The sequence below is a fragment of the Dendrobates tinctorius genome, unplaced genomic scaffold (genome assembly GCF_039654945.1).
Source record: "Dendrobates tinctorius isolate UK_male_01 unplaced genomic scaffold, ASM3965494v1 ptg000203l, whole genome shotgun sequence".
Classification (NCBI taxonomy): Eukaryota; Metazoa; Chordata; class Amphibia; order Anura; family Dendrobatidae; genus Dendrobates; species Dendrobates tinctorius.
This window is the reverse complement of record NW_027361870.1, coordinates 1441488-1460602: the sequence shown is the minus strand read 5'-3', so window position 1 is coordinate 1460602 and position 19115 is coordinate 1441488. Positions and strand designations below refer to the sequence as shown.

Here is a 19115-nt window from a genome sequence, read left to right as displayed (position 1 = left end):
TTTATTCTGACATTTCCAAGAGAATTGAGAGGAACCACACAACACAGAAATCTAAGATGTTGTGAAATTAATAATCCATGATGAGTGCAAGTAATAACTAAAACAGACATGTCAGGGGAACCAACAGATTCTATTTTTGACCTTATTGACAAGGCAGAGCTGCATACACAGTTCTTGTACAGAGGCACACACCGTCACGGACAACAGAACAACTTAGGCTGTATATTGGGGTGTAACGATCACAGTCGAAGAGAGCGAGATGGCAACCAGCCTAGGGATAGAGGACAGCCAAGGTCAGTGCCGATATCACCTGGATGTGCATCCTCTGATGCACATTCAGCTGACATGTATGGCGGTGCAGAGATCCACTGATTCCCTGTGCTTCAATCCACGTGGCTGGCCTATCAGAGACAGGCAGCAGTTCTGCTTGCCCGTGATGGGCGGTGCATGGCAGTGATGTCATATGCTGCCTGTGCCGGCACCCTGAAGTCATCTGCTGGCTTCTGCGCCAGCTATAAAGGAGGACGCCGCACATCATGGGAGTAGAAAAGGTAAGAATAATTGTTTTTCTTTTTTAAATGTGCTAGAGAAGAACGGAAGGGGCCCAAAATGGGGGACGTTATACCAGGATGGAGGACATTATTACATGATGGGGGACAGTAAACCAAGAAGGGGCCCAGGATAGGGTGCATTATACCAGGAAGGGACTCAGTATGGGGACATTTAACCAGAAATGAGCCCAGGATGGGGGGCATTGTACCTGGATGGAGGACTATTATAGGAAGGGGATCAGGATGGAGGACATAATTACATGATGGGGGGACATTATACCATGAACTGACCCAGAAAGGGGGACATTATACTTGAAAAGGGCTCAGTATGGGGGATATTATTGCAGGAAGGAGTCAGGATGGGGCAGATCATTACAGGAAACAGCAAGGACAGGGGTCATTATTACAGGATGTGGCAAACACGCATGTTTTTATGTGATCTAGAACACTACAAGGGCCCACACATCTGACCAACATGGAGGTGGGGGCCCAGGGTCCAAATTTTGCATGGGGGCCAATCAGAATTTGCTCTATAAAGTGTCACCATATGGTAAATCCATATTGGCTTTATATAGGTTCTGGATGCCACAAAAACTTTGCCATGAAACTTGCTCTCCTTTTCTTTGTATGTGTATGTCACTGCTTGTGTTACAATCCGTGGCATTAAGAAGAAACTTCCTGAAGTGTCTGAGCATCCCTGAGCTTGTCAAATCTTTATCTGAGAACACTTTGGAAGACAAAGTTCTCATTATACAGTATTCAGAAGACCTAAGATATTCAGATCCCCCCAAATGCACTATCCCAGTGCAGGCCGCAGGTTCCTGCTGTATCTTATATTCCATCTACAATACAGTATTCGTCTTACCGATCGGAAGGCAGCTGCCACAAGATTTGCAGGCATCAGGTTTCTGAAAATGAAAGATGGAGCAAATTTTAACAGCAGGCTAATATTATTGTGTAAAATTAGAGAAAGTTTTTATATGATCATATTGTAACAGTTATGTTTATAACATGTAATCATATTATTAAAACTCTATCCATACAACAAAACCCAGAAGTGTAAGTAGTGACTATAAAAAAAAATAACAATAATTGAGTTTCTAACCTGAGGAAAGCTATTCAACTGCAGATATAGGGGTAATCTGGAGCATTTTACTGGTGTGAGTATAGGGAAAAATTGAGTTTTACTTTCCTTGCATCGGCTCGCTTGTAATCATAAGGAAGGTGTATGACATTTACTGCTCGCTACACAGTGGGCGCAGTTGTAGACACTCCCCGACACTTTGATTGACATCCTGCCCTGCAGTGTGCTTGTGTGCAGGCTGTCAGTCTAAGTGTCGGGGTGTGAATACAGCCGCACTCCCTGTGCAGTGAGCGGTGACAGCAACCATCTCTGGCACCATTCCTATGACTGGAAGCAAGCGGCTACAGGGAGAATAAAACTTAATTTTCTCCCTGTAGCCTTCCCAAGTAAACCAGTTAAATAGGATTTAGAAACTATTTTCTTGCAGATTACCAGCACAGTGAGGGTACATAACATTTCTCCAAGTGCCAGTTTCCCTTTAAATCAATGTTTTTTGGTAAATCTTTATTTTTAATATTCATACCAGTATCTTTGATATAAAAAGAAATCAAATGTTTCAGGATTTTTTTTTTCTCTCCTACTTCCAAGAGTCATCACTTTTTTATTTTTCTATCCACAAAGTCGTATGGGAGCTTTTTTTTATGCGGGACGAGTTGTACTTTTGAATGACACAATTCATTTTATTGCGTGATGCACTGGAAAGTGGTAAAAAAATTCCAAGTGTATTGAAACTGAAAAAAAAGTGTAATTGCCACAATTGTTTTTTAGTTACTATGTTCATTATATGATAAAACTTACCTGTCATTATGACTCCCCAGGACAGAACGAGTATTCAGATATCAAACATGTATAGTTTTTTTTATTTGAGGTGTGAATACAAATTTGGAAATTTGTTAAAAAAAAAAAAAAAATTTCGTTTGTGTCACCATTTTCTGAGACCCGTAACATTTTCATTTTTTGGGATGTGTAGCTGTGTAGAGGTTTATTTTTTGCACCCTGAGCAGACGTCCTTACTAATACCATTTCGGGGTAGATAGATGTTTTGATGGCCTCTTATTGCACTTCATTGCGATGTTGCAGCAGCCAAAAAAAGTCATTCTAGCCTTTTTTATATTTTTTCTTGTTGCGTGGTTTACCAATTCGATTAGCTTATTTTATATTCCATAGATCGGACTTTTGCAAATGCAGGGATATGGAATATGTGTATTTTTTTTAATGGTTTAATGTGGCAAAAGGGGGACGATTAGAACTTTTTTTTTTTCACCTTTTCATATTTTTTCAGCTTTTTTTTTTTAACTTTTTACTGTAGTTAATAGTCCCCTTAGAGGACATGAAGCTCCAATCATTAAATCGCTTGTGCTATACATAGCAGAGATCAAAGTCTCCTATGAATGCCAGCCACAGGCCGGCATTCACAGAAGTATTGTACTGACATGCATGGGGGTCATCAGCAGACCCCTGGCTGTCATAACACCCATCAGCACCCCGTGATCTTATCACAGATGCCCTGATGGGAGCTTGGAATAACAGGCCCCTTAGCAGGACCTTGTTAAATGTTGCTGTCGGAGATTGACAGCTGGATTTAACAGGTAAACAGCCGCATGCGTAGCTTTGTTCCAACCACGGCTGCTAGTCACATGATGGCTTATTAAATCAGCCATCATGTGGAAGGAGAGATGTGGGCTCGGGGTGCGAAGGCAGTGACACGACTTTGAGATTCAAGTACATCAAAGATCATGAAGGGTTTAACATAGATGGTGATATGGAAAATGACAAAGCAAAAACAATACATTTAACATAAAAACGTGATTTAAACAATAGGTCATTTTGTGAATACACATTCTTGAGTTTGAATAGTTTCTGACTTTTGATTCTTATTTTATTTGTAGTTCTTTTAGTGGTAAAAGTGTCACCGCTATGAAACAAAAGCTACACTTGGCTCATTTGCAACCTCTAAGGTTTTACTTGTCAACAGCTTCAACTAGGAGTGAATGAAGCGGTCAGAGAACTGAAGTTCAACTTTACATTCTTGTCGATGCAAACTCAAGAGCGCCCTCCACAGGAAGCGGGAGAAGAGAGGGGCTCAACAAAGTTTTAGACTTTCCTTGTGCTTTCTACATAACAAATAGTTGTGCCTCCATTTGGGAAACCAGTGAATAATAAAGAAAAAAAACCAAGCTATTCAGGATCCAGCTGGTTTTGTGTCCATGCATGCTCAGGTCATACTATAGAAAGCGCAGTGCCCCTTATACATTCTCTCCATGACATGCATTATTACCCACCACCTAACACAGCTCAAAATGATAAGAACAGAACTGTTACATATATAATTTATCAAGGATTCCAGTAGAATTTTTTTCCATTTTCGATAAGACTTCCACTTTATCTTTACCTTTCTTTCCCCAGATTGTATGGTTTGCAGAGTCCCAGCACTACTCTGGGCGGCTATTCATACAGTAGCAGTTTGCTTTCTAATGAACAAAGACCAGGGTCTTTGGCGCGATCTGGCATGTTGCCCACTCTTTGAAAGGCTCTTTATCAGTTGCCTGGCTCTCGCTGAATTATAACTTGGAAGCATTTGTGTTCCTATGCAGCAGTTGTCATGAGTCCCCTTTATACACATTTTCTTTTTAAAAGATCTAAAATACCCCAAGGTTCCTCCTCCCCTACGCATTACTTTTTCACAAGTATTCAGAGACGCCTAAGACGCTAATGTAACGTAACATAAACATGGTGTGAATACTTTTACATTATTAGAAATTCAAATTATTGCAAGGGATTAGTCAACGGTTTAAACTTTATTTTTCAGATGTCAATAGAAACTTCCCTTTTAGGGTCAATATTTCACGGATCTTTTTTGAGAGTTGGAACAGTCAAAAGAATGTCAGAAAGGTCGTACATGCCATGGAAGTAGTCTGAACAGTTGCTTTGGGCTCGTGACGGTAGAGTCCAGCTCTGATGAACCTTTTATCTTTTCCTATGGGCTACGAGAACCTACACTTTCATGTGTTTTGGGGCAGTTTGAAGGTTTACGCTAAGGACCTCTCTACATTGTAATAGTAATATATTAAAGAGAGTCGGTCAGCATGTTTCATCCACGTCAACTGCTACTAACACTGCTGGATAGATGATATAACAAAAAGTTGGTAGAAAATGGAGATTGACGTTTCAAAGTAGAGAAGAAGCAGTTCCGGAATAGAATAGTCATTTCGTAATTTTTATGCGTTTCATGCTCACACCAAGGCCTTTTTCCAATACAAACTACACAGAACAAATTTCTTTGTTTCTTTCTTTATTTGTTCAATTTAGTTTGTTTTGGAAAAAGGGCTTAGTGTGAGCATGAAACGCGTAAAAAATTACGAAATTACTATTCTATTAAGGAACTACTTCTCTACAGTAGCGCAGTCTACTTTGAAAGACACTCTACAATTTCTACTAATCGATATGGAAAGGAGGGTTTACCTTAATTTGCCAACAGGACTGCAGCAACCATAATATTCATGGGCAACTATAATTGGAGTTGTGACAAACTCCACAACTCCCTTCTCATCTGTACCTTTCAATATCACCCTATGTGACCTGTCTCCCCACCTTTTTTTATTACAAATGTTAGGTTAACTGAAAAAATGCAGTTTAATTCTGTCTCATATGAAAATTAGCTTATAATATCAGAGGTGTTGACTAGTCAAGGAAGTGTCTTGGATTTTCATCGGTTTTCACTCTCCCAACCCCTCCATTTCTAGTATTCTCTAGTGCCATTGAAAGTCCGCACTTGTGTCACGTATTGCACATGATTCTAGGTCATTGAGACGGTTGCTGATAATTTGGAAAGTCACTGCAGGCTCCAGTCTTCAGTGATATTAACACTGGCATAGAAGAACACAAGACTTGTTCGCCAAGTTGAAAGGCAAGTAAATACTGATCTAAAGCCACTTTTGTGGCTAGGTAATACCCAGTGGACACTAGACAGCTAATTTGCAGAAGTCAGAATTAAATATGTTGTCCACTACTTTAATATTGTTGGCCTATCCTTATGATAGGTCATCATTGTTGTCTGATCGGTGAGGTTGAGACACCCGGCACTCCCGCCAATCACCGTTTCCCAATGTCGATGGCAACTGGAACTGCTCAGTTACAGAGCTGCACAGCGCAGCGCCATCGATGAAATAGTGGCCGTGACTGGGTACTGCACATCCGCCCCTATTGATTTGAATAGGATGTGCGGTACTCGTCCGCGGCCACTATATAGTTGACAGAGCTGTGCTGGGCAGCTCTGTAACTGAGCCGTTCCAACCAACACTGGGAACAGCTGATTGGTGGGGCCACTAGATGTTACATCCTCACCAAGTGATTACCTATCGTAAGGATAGGCCAATAATGTAAAAGTAGAGGGCAACCTCTTTAAAGTTTTCTTATGGCTATTCTACTGCTATTAATCTTGTGGAGTTTTTGAACCCTGTTGTGTTAAAGGTCCATTACTGTGTGCGTACAGTGGTGGTTGATCTAACCATATAATGAATGATAACTGTGAATACAAAAGACATGGGGTTACAAGGCAAAAAAAAGATCACATGCTAATCACAGATTAGCTATTAAATCCATCATGAAACACAAGTGTCCTTTTCCAGCCCCATATTTTTCTAAGGAAAAAAAAACAATGTATTCCCTTTTTCAAGTCCCCCATATTGATTTTCATAGCAGGGGTGACAGAATGAAGATTTGCTAGAAAAGTGCTTCTTGCTGTGGTTGATTTGGCCTGGCAGCGCACTGATCTTTGCTCTGAGGGTCACAGTGGACATATCCCCTTAAGCAAGAAAATATCATGTTCCTCATTACAAAGCTAGGAACAAACTATTCTTGTTGCATTTGGTACAGGATCATAAGCTCAGTATGGTGGGTCCATCAGATGGAACTAATATTTGGAAAACCTTGCGTGATCTTAGAATAACATGTCAAGCCGGAAAGGAAGAAAACCGCTCTCATGAAGAATTTATAACATTCCAGAGTAATAAAAAGTTGTATAAATTCATAAATACTTTTTGTCATTACTTAACTTGCATTGATCCTGCATTACAGGATCAGTTATTGTGGGACCCTCACAGGCAGGGCAGTGATGGGGTCTTCAGTAGGCCATTGTCTGAAATTCTACCATAACAGCAGTGATCAGAGCTAGTTATACAGCATCCACCGTGTAGGGCACGGGCTCAGCTATTGAGCCTGCTCCCTACTCCTGCACTCCGCACTTGACGTACATGTACATGATATATAAGGAAGAGGTTAAGTATGTAAACCATACCATCAAGAAAATATGGGAAATAAGTCAAACGCTCACTGATTCAGTCAGGAGCCAGTTTAAGCCACCATGATATGAGCAACAAAAATGGTAATAATAAGACTATACAGTGACCATATGGCGCTGTGATTTCAGGTTTGAACATGTGATCTGCAGAGTATTGTTACATCTCTGACAAGTCTGATTTGGTACAATAAATCTCTGCAGCAAGTTCAGAGAAGAGCTGCCAGGATAGTGAGCGAACTGCAAAGTATGTGCGACGAGAAACACTTAAAGTATCTGGGAATTTTTAGCTTGCGAAAAAGAAGGCTAATGGAGACTTAATAGATGTCTACAATATCTGAAGGGATGTCACAGTGTAGAGGGATCATCCTTTATTCTCATTTCTACATGGAAACACGAGAAACAATGGAATGAAACTGAAAGGGAGAAGATACAGATAAGATATTAGAAAAAACTTTTCGACAGTGTGGGTGATCAATGAGTGGAACAGGCTGCCACGAGAGGTGGTGAGTTCCCCTTCAATGGAAGTCTTCAAGCAGAGGCTGGACAGACATCTGTCTGGGATGATTTAGTGAATCCTGCTTTGAGCAGGGTGTTGGACCAGATGACCCAGGAGGTCCCTTCCAACTCTACCATTCTATGAAAATAAACAGCACTTCCTGGTGTGGCACCACAGAGAAGAACCAAAGAAAAAAATACAGTATAAAGCTCACCTGCAGAAGTTGTTCACACCAAATATACACCATCTCGTATGACAAAAAAGTCCAAGTTCTTATTAATGCTAGTACTGCACGTGCAGCGCCTACTAGAGCCTCCTGGTAATTTATACGTGAGCCTCTACAATTCCTCCCGACACTGTTTCCTTTTCAGATTTAGGAAATACATGTACTGCCTTTGAAAGATCAATTCTGGGGCATCTTTTCTATGACTCCTGCATTGCGCCATTCCTATGTTATTCCTCCTTGAAATATATCAATTAATTGACAACTGGGTGCTACTATTCTTACAGCTATTGGAACGTGTCCCTCTATAATATATAGTCCCTATAAGTTTCATATTGTTGACACTATCATACAGTAAGATCACACCAAGACGTTATATAGCACCATCTGATCTGACAGCAAATCTAGAGACCTATTGTTCTTCCCCTGGCCCAGACTGCTATGACGACTTCTCCTGATCACCCAGCAGTGTCTGATGTACAAATGTGGCTCCTTACTTTTCAGCCATACTTGGCCTTTGTTAGCAATACAAACAAATTCAGACACCAGATCAGACACCTAAACATGTATATTAATTGGAAGATCCTACTGCAGTGGGTGCATGGATTGGTTCCATACATACCAGTATTTTAGAATACCAGCTTGGTATTAGTATTTTCACACATTGGTTGTCGGGGGCGCAGGCAATGTCAGAAAAGGCAAGCTGGCCAAATGTAAATGTATTTCATGAGATGATGAACACAGACAGGTATTTATATATGTAGATTGGTAATACAATAAATAGGTTTGATAAGTAGAGGCCAAAAAATGTCTTCTGGTTGAGGTGCCACTGCAAGTCATTGTGTCTTTCTGAAGGTTTATGAAAATGAATGTTTAAACTGTATTTATTGATAAAATCGTGAATGTGTGGTTTGTTTGGCTCTTTTCTTGCTGAAGGGAGCAAGTTTACCTTTATAATGGTGTATCATTTGTGTGTGTGGGGCGAAGTAATCACCGAAAAAGCAGTGCATGTATACAATTGTGTTTGCATATGTAACTCACCTGCAGTGAAGTGTGAAATCCTCCAATGTGCCTGAAATAGGCTGGGCAAGCACTTGAGCAAGCTGCAAAGACCCCAAGGCAAATGTTTGGATTTGTTTGTGATGTCTGTAAGCAGCTTTGTGGTAGTGTGCTTTGGGGTAGTGTGCTGCCACCTGCACGTAATTTGACCTTTCAAATGGTGTATCATTTGTTTGTGTGGGTGGCGTATGAACGCAGCAAGTGTGCAATTCAATAGGCAGTGCATGTTAACAAATGTGTTTGCATATGTGACTCCCCTGCAGTGAAGTGTGCAATCCACCAATTTGGCTAAAATAGGCTGGGCAAAAAAAACAGTATTTAGAAATAATAGAATAGATTTATCTCTGTTGTTTAGTAGATAGAGCAATTGCATGAGCTAGGTGCTTCTACAGGTACTGATACTGTATATACCTGGTAGTCAGGCAAGTAAGAGCAGCAAGTCTTCAAGCAGTTCCGTACAATGCAGAGAGTGTATGGTACCAACTTATTATCTAGTCATATACATAATGCTATCTATGCTTTACAATTCACTGAAAAGTTTCTTGTTTTATTGTAAAGGTGTGATGAGTCTCAATAGATTTGATTAAAGGGGTTATCCAGGTTTGGCACAAAAGTCTATAGTTACTCTATGTGAATCCTCACAGTGCATGCGTTTGTGTTAGCAGTGAGACCAGGTTGTCATATGATATGCGGTATGTATTTTTCTGGCCCCATTCCGACTAGACATGTGCGGTCTCACTCCATACAAATCAAATGAATGAGGCTGTGCACGTCTAGTCAGGATGTTGTCGGAAGAATGCATGTAGCATACTTGTGATCACATGACCACCCGGTCTCACCACCGGCTCCAGAGAATCCTGACAGTGTGTGTTGCACGCACAACATAGATTTCTAAGAATTAATAATATAGAATTGGAATGTTTAGAATTTACTAAAAAGACAGTTCAGGAGAACTGATCTCAATGTGTGGGAGAATTTTAGACCACTGCCATATTGTCATTGGAAGTGGTAATCAGAAAGTCAATGAACGCTAAAAGTATATCTATATACACTCACTGGCCACTTTATTAGGTACACCATGCTAGTAAGGGGTTGGACCCCCTTTTGCCTTCAGAACTGCCTCAATTCTTCGTGGCAGAGATTCAACAAGGTTCTGGAAGCATTCCTCAGAGATTTTGGACCATATTGACATGATGGCATCACACAGTTGGCGCAGATTTGTCGGCTGCACATCCCTGATGCGAATCTCCCGTTCCACCACATCCCAAAGATGCTCTATTGGATTGAGATCTGGTGACTGAGGAGGCCATTTGAGTACAGTGAACTCATTGTCATGTTCAAGAAACCAATCTGAGATGATTCGAGCTTTATGACATGGCGCATTATCCTGCTGAAAGTAGCCATCAGATGTTGGGTACATTGTGGTCATAAAGGGATGGACATGGTCAGCAACAATACTCAGGTAGGCTGTGGCGTTGCAACGATGCTCAATTGGTACCAAGGGGCCCAAAGAGTGCCAAGAAAAAATTCCCCACACCATGACACCACCACCACCAGCCTGAACCGTTGATACAAGGCAGGATGGATCCATGCTTTCATGTTGTTTACGCCAAATTCTGACCCTACCATCCGAATGTCGCAGCAGAAATCGAGACTCATCAGACCAGGCAACGTTTTTCCAATCTTCTACTGTCCAATTTCGATGAGCTTGTGCAAATTGTAGCCTCAGTTTCCTGTTCTTAGCTGAGAGGAGTGGTACCCAGTGTGGTCTTCTGCTGCTGTAGCCCATCTGCCTCAAAGTTCGACGCACTGTGCGTTCAGAGATGCTCTTCTGCCTACCTTGGTTGTAACGGGTGGCAATTTGAGTCACTGTTGCCTTTCTATCAGCTCGAACCAGTCTGCCCATTCTCCTCTGACCTCTGGCATCAACAAGGCATTTCCGGCCACAGAACTGCCGCTCACTGGATTTTTTTTCATTTTCGGACCATTCTCTGTAAACCCTAGAGATGGTTGTGCGTGAAAATCCCAGTAGATCAGCAGTTTCTGAAATACTCAGACCAGCCCTTCTGGCACCCACAATCATGACACGTTCAAAGGCACTCAAATCACCTTTCTTCCCCATACTGATGCTCGGTTTGAACTGCAGGAGATTGTCTTGACCATGTCTACAGTGCCTAAATGCACTGAGTTGCCGCCATGTGATTGGCTGATTAGAAATTAAGTCTTAACACACAGTTGGACAGGTGTACCTAATAAAGTGGCCAGTGAGTGTATAGCTATGTTTTAAAGGGAGCTGATGGAGATTATGCTGTACCTGCATCTCAGTATCTAGCAGTAAGCAACACTTTATGGGAAATCTGGCCAGTGGCTGCTCGGAGCTGATAAATAATGTAATATTACTGAATGCGACACTTCATGGGATTCCTGCTTCCTCTCCAAGATCCTGGTTCTAGTCCACAGAGCAAATCAATTACGGCACATTACTGTACGCCGGGTATTGTCAATTAACACAAAGGACCATCGCCATTACCCTTCCAGCCAGTCATTATGAGAGTGTGCAGGAAACCGTAAAAACCATGGATCAGGACATGCTGAATTTTATTGCAAATAAGATTTGTATCTCACAGATAATATTATATTCCGGGATTTACATTGGATATGGCTCTGTCTATTCTTACACTAAGACTTCTATTACTGCAGGAACCGAGAAGGATCTGATGGATCCCACCACTTTATAATGGATAGATCTGGTTTCCATAGTAGAACAGCACCTTATGATATTCTCAGCCATCTGGACTATAGAATCTGTATGACCATATCCTAATCTATACATTTTATTATTGTTGAAGTATTAAGACCCCCATACACATTAGATTAAACCCACTAATATTTTGGGAGAGTTTGGCCATCTGATACATATGGGGTCTTATTGACTATCACCTGATAGATGTCAGGGAGAAAAACATGGGGTATTAGGAATCTCAACACCTGATGCTTTCATTTTCCTCTTAACCTGATCCAATCTCTCACATACATTGGGGAATCGGGGGAGGATTTCCGTCTGCCGGATGAACAGCATGAGTGCAGCAGGTTACATCCAGGAGGAATGGATTTATGGACAACTGGTTACTCGTTTTACCCATCGATTTGAAGCGTTTGCTGTGATTGAAACTCAGAGTTTTTTCTAGCAGTTCCTTTAACAAAAAACTTGTAGAAATATTTCTACAGGCTTTTGTTTTTGTACAGGGACATTGTCATTATGATACAGGTAAATTGGCAGCATGGTGGCTCAGTGGTTAGCACTGCAGCCTTGCAGCACTGGGGTCCTGGGTTCAAATCCCACCAAGGACAACAGCTGCAAGGAGTCTGTATGTTCTCCCCTTGTTTGTGTGAGTTTTCTCCGGGTACTCCGGTTTCCTCCCACATTCCAACGACATACTGATAGGGAATTTAGATTGTGAGCCCCATTGGGGCCATAATGTCTGTGAAGCGCTGCGGAATATGTTAGCGCTATATAAAGATTATTATTATCTGTGGGCACCAGATGGACGACACAAATTCTAAAAAAAAAAAATCTAAACTATTCCGTAAAATTACATTTCCCTTAATTGGAATCAGAAGCAAACTAACCATTCAGGCAATACGATGGTGTACAATTGCCCATGACCAGTGCCCCTTAGTCAGCATCGGAATGGGGTGCCAAAGGCCCACCTGTCATCCACTCCATGGCCCCACTTTTCAGCTACATGCAAATGTGGCATTATCCTCAATCACAAATTTATATAACAATGACCTGGGTAGATTGTTAAATGAATAAGATGTCGTCTTTGCCTGTACATAGTGATTCAAGTATATTGTGGGAAGTGCTGCTCATATAAGAGGGTGGTGTCCCATTTTGCACAGGGGCCCACCAGAGTATTCTCCTGCTTTCCAGTCGTCCAGTCCAAGCCTGCCCTCAGTTTATAACTAAACTGTTTAAATTGTCAGGCCTGCAAAAAATGTGATTTATAAGTGCAATATTAATAAATATTTTAAAGCAATTGTATCCCAGCTATAATTTTGGGTAGTCCATCACCTTTTAAAGTAGAACTATAGTTTCAAGTACATTTTTAGAATAATCTGTCCCTTCTGGAGACTCTATTTCTTAATTTGCAATCTACCCTGAGCTGATGAGAAGAAACTAGCAGTTATGAGCTCTCCAACATCCGGCACACAAAGGCATGAGAAATTCCTGCTCTTCATTCCTTAGCTAGCTCGCAGACAGAATCAGCAACAGCGTGGATGACATGACAGAGCAATGATAATCAGTGTATATATGAATCCAGCTCTGGGCGAGGTAAAAGACTTGTTAAAGAGATCAGCTTGATTTTTCTGTGTCTCCCTCTGCCTGTTTCCGCACCCTGCTCCTCACTCCTCTGCCCCTCCATAGAGAATAAGGGACAGTATTACACAACATCTGCAGTCTGTCTTGTCTGAGCAAGATGAATTTGAGCTGTTTTATGTTTTTTCTTAGAGTTGATGACAAGTTCAGGATTCAAGGGGACGAAGAAATGGGTCATTGGGAAAGGAAGCTAATTTCGCTGATATTATGCATTAGAACATAGTTTCTTATATAGACCTGTATTTTTGTATGCAAATGTGGCGCCCCAGAGGCTTCAGTCGCCACAGAGGTACTGCACCTTCTCCTAAGGTGTAGTGCCCCACCATCCAGGTAAGGTGGGAACTCCTGACCACGCTCCACACCTGCATTCCACACACAGGATAGTTCAGTGGGGCCACCTAACAGCTTCAGGCTGGGGGTTAGCAGAGCACCCCTCGGGGAACCCTGCTTCATAACACGAGATGTGCTGGGAGGCGGGTGGAGTGAGATGATACAAAAGAGAGGGAAGGTGTAGGATTTCAGGTCAGTCAGTTGGTCCATCAGTGAGATGAGGGTCTGAGAGAGAGAGAGAGAGCAGGCTGACAGCAAGTCAGCCTGAGAGGAGCTCAAGGCGGAGGAAGACAGTCAGTCAGGAGAGGCTGAGGACTGGTCTTAGTGGAACGAGCTCCCTAGGGAAGAGAAGGAGAAAGAGACGTAGACTGGAGACTACAGATTCCATAAGAAAGATAGAACAGATCGGAACAAAGGAGAATAGAAGGACGGTGGGAAGCAGGTTGAGAAAGAGAGAGAACCTTTCCAGTCCAGAGCGCAAAGGCCGGGGCCCGGTCCCCGAGGTTGATTGGATCTTTATGTCCGGCAACAGACACCAGAGTAGTGAGCCGCTAACGCCTTGCTCCCATCGTAGACTTGGGACACAACAGCAACTTAATAGAGAGCCGGGACGCAGAGTGGAGTCCCTGAAGCAGGCTGCAGCTGTCTGTCATACAAGTAAAGACTAGGAACACCTAGAGAGAGGCATTCCAGGGTAACTAAGTACTGGAGTGCTTCACACCTAAAGGCGCATTGGAGGAGTTGTTCAGTAAGGTACATGTTGGCGGAGTGTGGAAGGGAGAATCCTATCCTGCCTGGAGGTTGGCTGGAGCCCTGACCCGGAGAACACAGTACGCAGGCAGGCAGTGGTGTGAACTGCAAACAGTGAGTAAAGCTTTGGAACCGCATACTCTGGTGTCCTCCAGTTATTCCCGTACCGCTACATCTGGGTACCAGCATCCATACCAGCCTGCGCCTCTCAACATCCATTGCACCTACACTGCCCTGGGACTACAGCTCCACCTGTGGGGAGCTACACCATCTTTGCTGCACCACAACATCAGTCCCAGCGGATCTGCATGCAGCGTTGGCTCAATATCTTACTTGCCAAACACCACGGGTGGCGTCACGAACTATTCCTATAAACTCTAACACCATTAACATCACCGCCATTGATATTGGGCGCCCAGGGCCATGGGCCGGGTCACCGCTGCTGTGACACATTCCCGCCTGACACCGACCCGGTACCGGGTACCCCGCTGCCCTGGGTGTGCCAGGGGCGACCCACAAAGTTTGTTGAAAGTACAGTTCCCATTTAACGAGTTGTTGAGTTGTATCCATACCAAAAAACAAAAGCTATACATTTGCATAAAATTTTCATTATTATCTTTGAATACTTTTCAAATCTGTATGTTTTGCTTTTTTCTTTTTAATCCAAAAATTCTGTTCTAAACAGAAAATATCTGTAGAATTAACAGCAGCCAGACCAGGGCGTTAAACGATTTTGTTATTATCTTGATAAAACTTTCTTCAGTCGTTTCAACACAAGACAAAATCGTTATCACCCATCACACAATTGTATCTAAGGTTTATGTTCCCTTTTCCTGATAAATAGAACATCTTTCTTCACTAAAGAGCTGTTTTCTCGATCTTCTTTCACTTAGAAACAATCAATTGTCCGATATGACATATGGGCAATAGAACGGTGACATTCCAACAATTAGAGGCTTCTAAAAGTTGGTATTCCCATTTGGTAACTTCTTTTCAAATGCCTTATGAACACATATGGATGTGCGGTAATAGATGGAGGTTTCCCTACGTATGACCTTTATGAGCCAAGACAGTGAATGACTCTCACTTTGGTGGACTTGGGACACCATGTTCTCCATGGTTTTTCATTCATTTCAATGATCACAGTTTGCTAATACATTCTCTTAGCAAAATATAATCAAAGCCTATGGAGCTTCCACCAAAGATTATCATCGGTTCTATAGTCTCAGGTTTGCTGTTAGGATCACATGGTGAAATGGATCCTCCAAGCCCAAGGTCCAGGTGTGCACACGGGCCATGGGCATTGGTGCAGCAGACGGGTGAGGCATGCAGAACATAGATAGCAGAGGTACTGGAAGCTGCAGGCAGACAGGTAACTGAGGTACTGAAAGCCACAGGCAGACTTGTAGCTTAGGTAATGGAAGCTGCAGGCAGAAATGTAATGAGGTACTGAAAGCTGCAGGCAGACAGGTAACTAAGGTACTGAAGGCCGCAGGTAGACAAGGAACTGAAGTAGTAAATGCTGCAGGTAGACAGGTAACTGAAATGCAGGAAGCCACAGGCAGACACAGGTAACTGAAGTGCAGGAAGCCACAGGCAGACACAGGTAACTGAAGTGCAGGAAGTCACAGGCAGACACAGGTAACTGAAGTGCAGGAAGCCACAGGCAGACAGATAACTGAAGTGCAGGAAGCCACAGGCAAACAGGTAGCTAAGGTACTGGAAGCCGCAGGCAGACAGGTAGCTGAGGTACTGGAAGCCACAGGCCGATAGGTAGCTGAGGTGCTGAAAGCCGTAGCAGACAGGTAACTGAGGTACTGCAAGCAGCACACAGATAGCAGAGGTACTGGAAGCTGCAGGCAGACAGGTAGCTTAGATACAGGAAGCCACACACAGATAGCAGAGGTACTGGAAGCCGCAGGCAGAAATGTAATGAGGTACTGAAAGCTGCGGGCAGACAGGTAACTGGGGCACTGGAAGCCACACTCAGACAGGTAACTGAGGTACTGAAGGCCACAGGTAGGCAAGTAACTGAAGTCGTGAAAGATGCAGGCAGACAGGTAACTGAAGTGCAGGAAGTCACAGGTAGCTGAGGTACTGGAAGCTGCAGTCAGACAGGTAGCTGAGGTACTGAAAGCCACAGACAGGTAAATGAATTACTGAAAGCCACATGCAGATAGGTAGTTGAGGTACTGGAAGGTGCCGGCCAACAGGTAAGTGAGGCACCGAAAGTCGCAGGCAGGAAGCTGAGGTACTGGAAACTGCACACAGATAGCAGAACTACCGGAAGCTGTAGGCAGACAGGTAACTGAGGTACTGAAAGCCGCAGGCAGACTTGTAGCTCAGGTACTGAAGGCCACAGGCAGAAAGGTAGTGAGATACTGGAAGCCGCAGGCAGACAGGTAGCTGAGGTACTGGAAGCTGGAGGCAGATAGCTGAGGTCCTGGAAGCCACAGGAAGACAGGTAACTGAAATACTGGAAGCTACAGGCAGACCGGTAACTGAGGTACTGAAAGCCGCAGGCAGACTGGTAACTGAAGTACTGGAAGCCGCAGGCAGACAGGTAACTGAAGTGCAGGAAGCCACAGGAAAACAGGTAGCTAAGGTACTGGAAGCCGCAGGCAGACAGGTAGGTAAGGTACTGGAAGCTGCAGGCAGACAGGTAACCAGGGGTGGATTAAGGGTAGCCAGGGCCCGGGGCAGTTCAGACTCTGTGGGCCCCCCTCGTCACGTGACGGGGGTCACGAATCGTAGAGCCACACTCTACATAGAGAATAATGGGGCCTCCAGCACCGACCTCCACCCGCAGAGCCGCACTCCACATAGAGAATAATGGGGCCTCCAGCACCGACCTCCACCCGCAGAGCCCCACTCCACATAGAGAATAATGGAGCCTCCAGCACCGACCTCCACCCGCAGAGCCGCACTCCACATAGAGAATAATGGAGCCTCCAGCACCGACCTCCACCCGCAGAGCCGCACTCCACATAGAGAATAATGGAGCTTCCAGGACCGACCTCCACCCGCAGAGCCGCACTCCACATAGAGAATAATGGAGCCTCCAGCACCGACCTCCACCCGCACTCCACATAGAGAATAATGAGGCCTACAGCACCGACCTCCACCCGCACTCCACATAGAGAATAATGAGGCCTACAGCACCGACCTCCACCCGCAGAGCCCCACTCCACATAGAGAATAATGGGGCCTCCAGCACCGACCTCCACCCGCAGAGCCCCACTCCACATAGAGAATAATGGAGCCTCCAGCACCGACCTCCACCCGCAGAGCCCCACTCCACATAGAGAATAATGGAGCCTCCAGCACCGACCTCCACCCACAGAGCCCCACTCCACATACAGAATAATGGGGCCTCCAGCACCGACCTCCACCCGCAGAGCCGCACTCCACATAGAGAATAATGGGGCCTCCAGCACCGACCTCCACCCGCAGAGCCGCACTCCACATAGAGAATAATGGGGCCTCCAGCACCGACCTCCACCCGCAGAGCCGCACTCCACATAGAGAATAATGGAGCCTCCAGCACCTACCTCCACCCGCAGAGCCGCACTCCACATAGAGAATAATGGAGCCTCCAGCACCGACCTCCACCCGCAGAGCCGCACTCCACATAGAGAATAATGGAGCCTCCAGCACCGACCTACACCTGCAGAGCCGCACTCCACATAGAGAATAATGGGGCCTCCAGCACCGACCTACACCTGCAGAGCCGCACTCCACATAGAGAATAATGGGGCCTCCAGCACCGACCTACACCTGCAGAGCCGCACTCCACATAGAGAATAATGGGGCCTCCAGCACCGACCTCCACCTGCAGAGCCGCACTCCACATAGAGAATAATGGAGCCTCCAGCACCGACCTCCACCCGCAGAGCCGCACTCCACATAGAGAATAATGGAGCCTCCAGCACCGACCTACACCTGCAGAGCCCCACTCCACATAGAGAATAATGGAGCCTCCAGCACCTACCTCCACCCGCAGAGCCGCACTCCACATAGAGAATAATGGAGCCTCCAGCACCGACCTCCACCCGCAGAGCCGCACTCCACATAGAGAATAATGGAGCCTCCAGCACCTACCTCCACCCGCAGAGCCGCACTCCACATAGAGAATAATGGAGCCTCCAGCACCGACCTCCACCCGCAGAGCCGCACTCCACATAGAGAATAATGGAGCCTCCAGCACCGACCTACACCTGCAGAGCCGCACTCCACATAGAGAATAATGGGGCCTCCAGCACCGACCTACACCTGCAGAGCCGCACTCCACATAGAGAATAATGGGGCCTCCAGCACCGACCTACACCTGCAGAGCCGCACTCCACATAGAGAATAATGGGGCCTCCAGCACCGACCTCCACCTGCAGAGCCGCACTCCACATAGAGAATAATGGAGCCTCCAGCACCGACCTCCACCCGCAGAGCCGCACTCCACATAGAGAATAATGGAGCCTCCAGCACCGACCTACACCTGCAGAGCCCCACTCCACATAGAGAATAATGGAGCCTCCAGCACCTACCTCCACCCGCAGAGCCGCACTCCACATAGAGAATAATGGAGCCTCCAGCACCGACCTCCACCCGCAGAGCCGCACTCCACATAGAGAATAATGGAGCCTCCAGCACCGACCTCCACCCGCAGAGCCCCACTCCACATAGAGAATAATGGAGCCTCCAGCACCGACCTACACCTGCAGAGCCCCACTCCACATAGAGAATAATGGAGCCTCCAGCACCTACCTCCACCCGCAGAGCCGCACTCCACATAGAGAATAATGGAGCCTCCAGCACCGACCTCCACCCGCAGAGCCGCACTCCACATAGAGAATAATGGAGCCTCCAGCACCTACCTCCACCCGCAGAGCCGCACTCCACATAGAGAATAATGGAGCCTCCAGCACCTACCTCCACCCGCAGAGCC

At 44.9% G+C, this 19115-nt stretch overlaps 1 protein-coding gene across 1 annotated transcript in view; it reads right to left on the bottom strand.

Annotated features, from left to right (window-relative positions):
* The window catches only part of SLC1A4 (solute carrier family 1 member 4), a 45543-nt gene that overhangs the window by 21566 nt on the left and 4862 nt on the right, over positions 1–19115 (bottom strand). The window contains exon 2 of the mRNA XM_073553774.1: positions 1417–1459. Within this exon, the coding sequence (XP_073409875.1) occupies positions 1417–1459 (43 nt within the window). The remainder of the gene's footprint in view (positions 1–1416; positions 1460–19115) is intronic.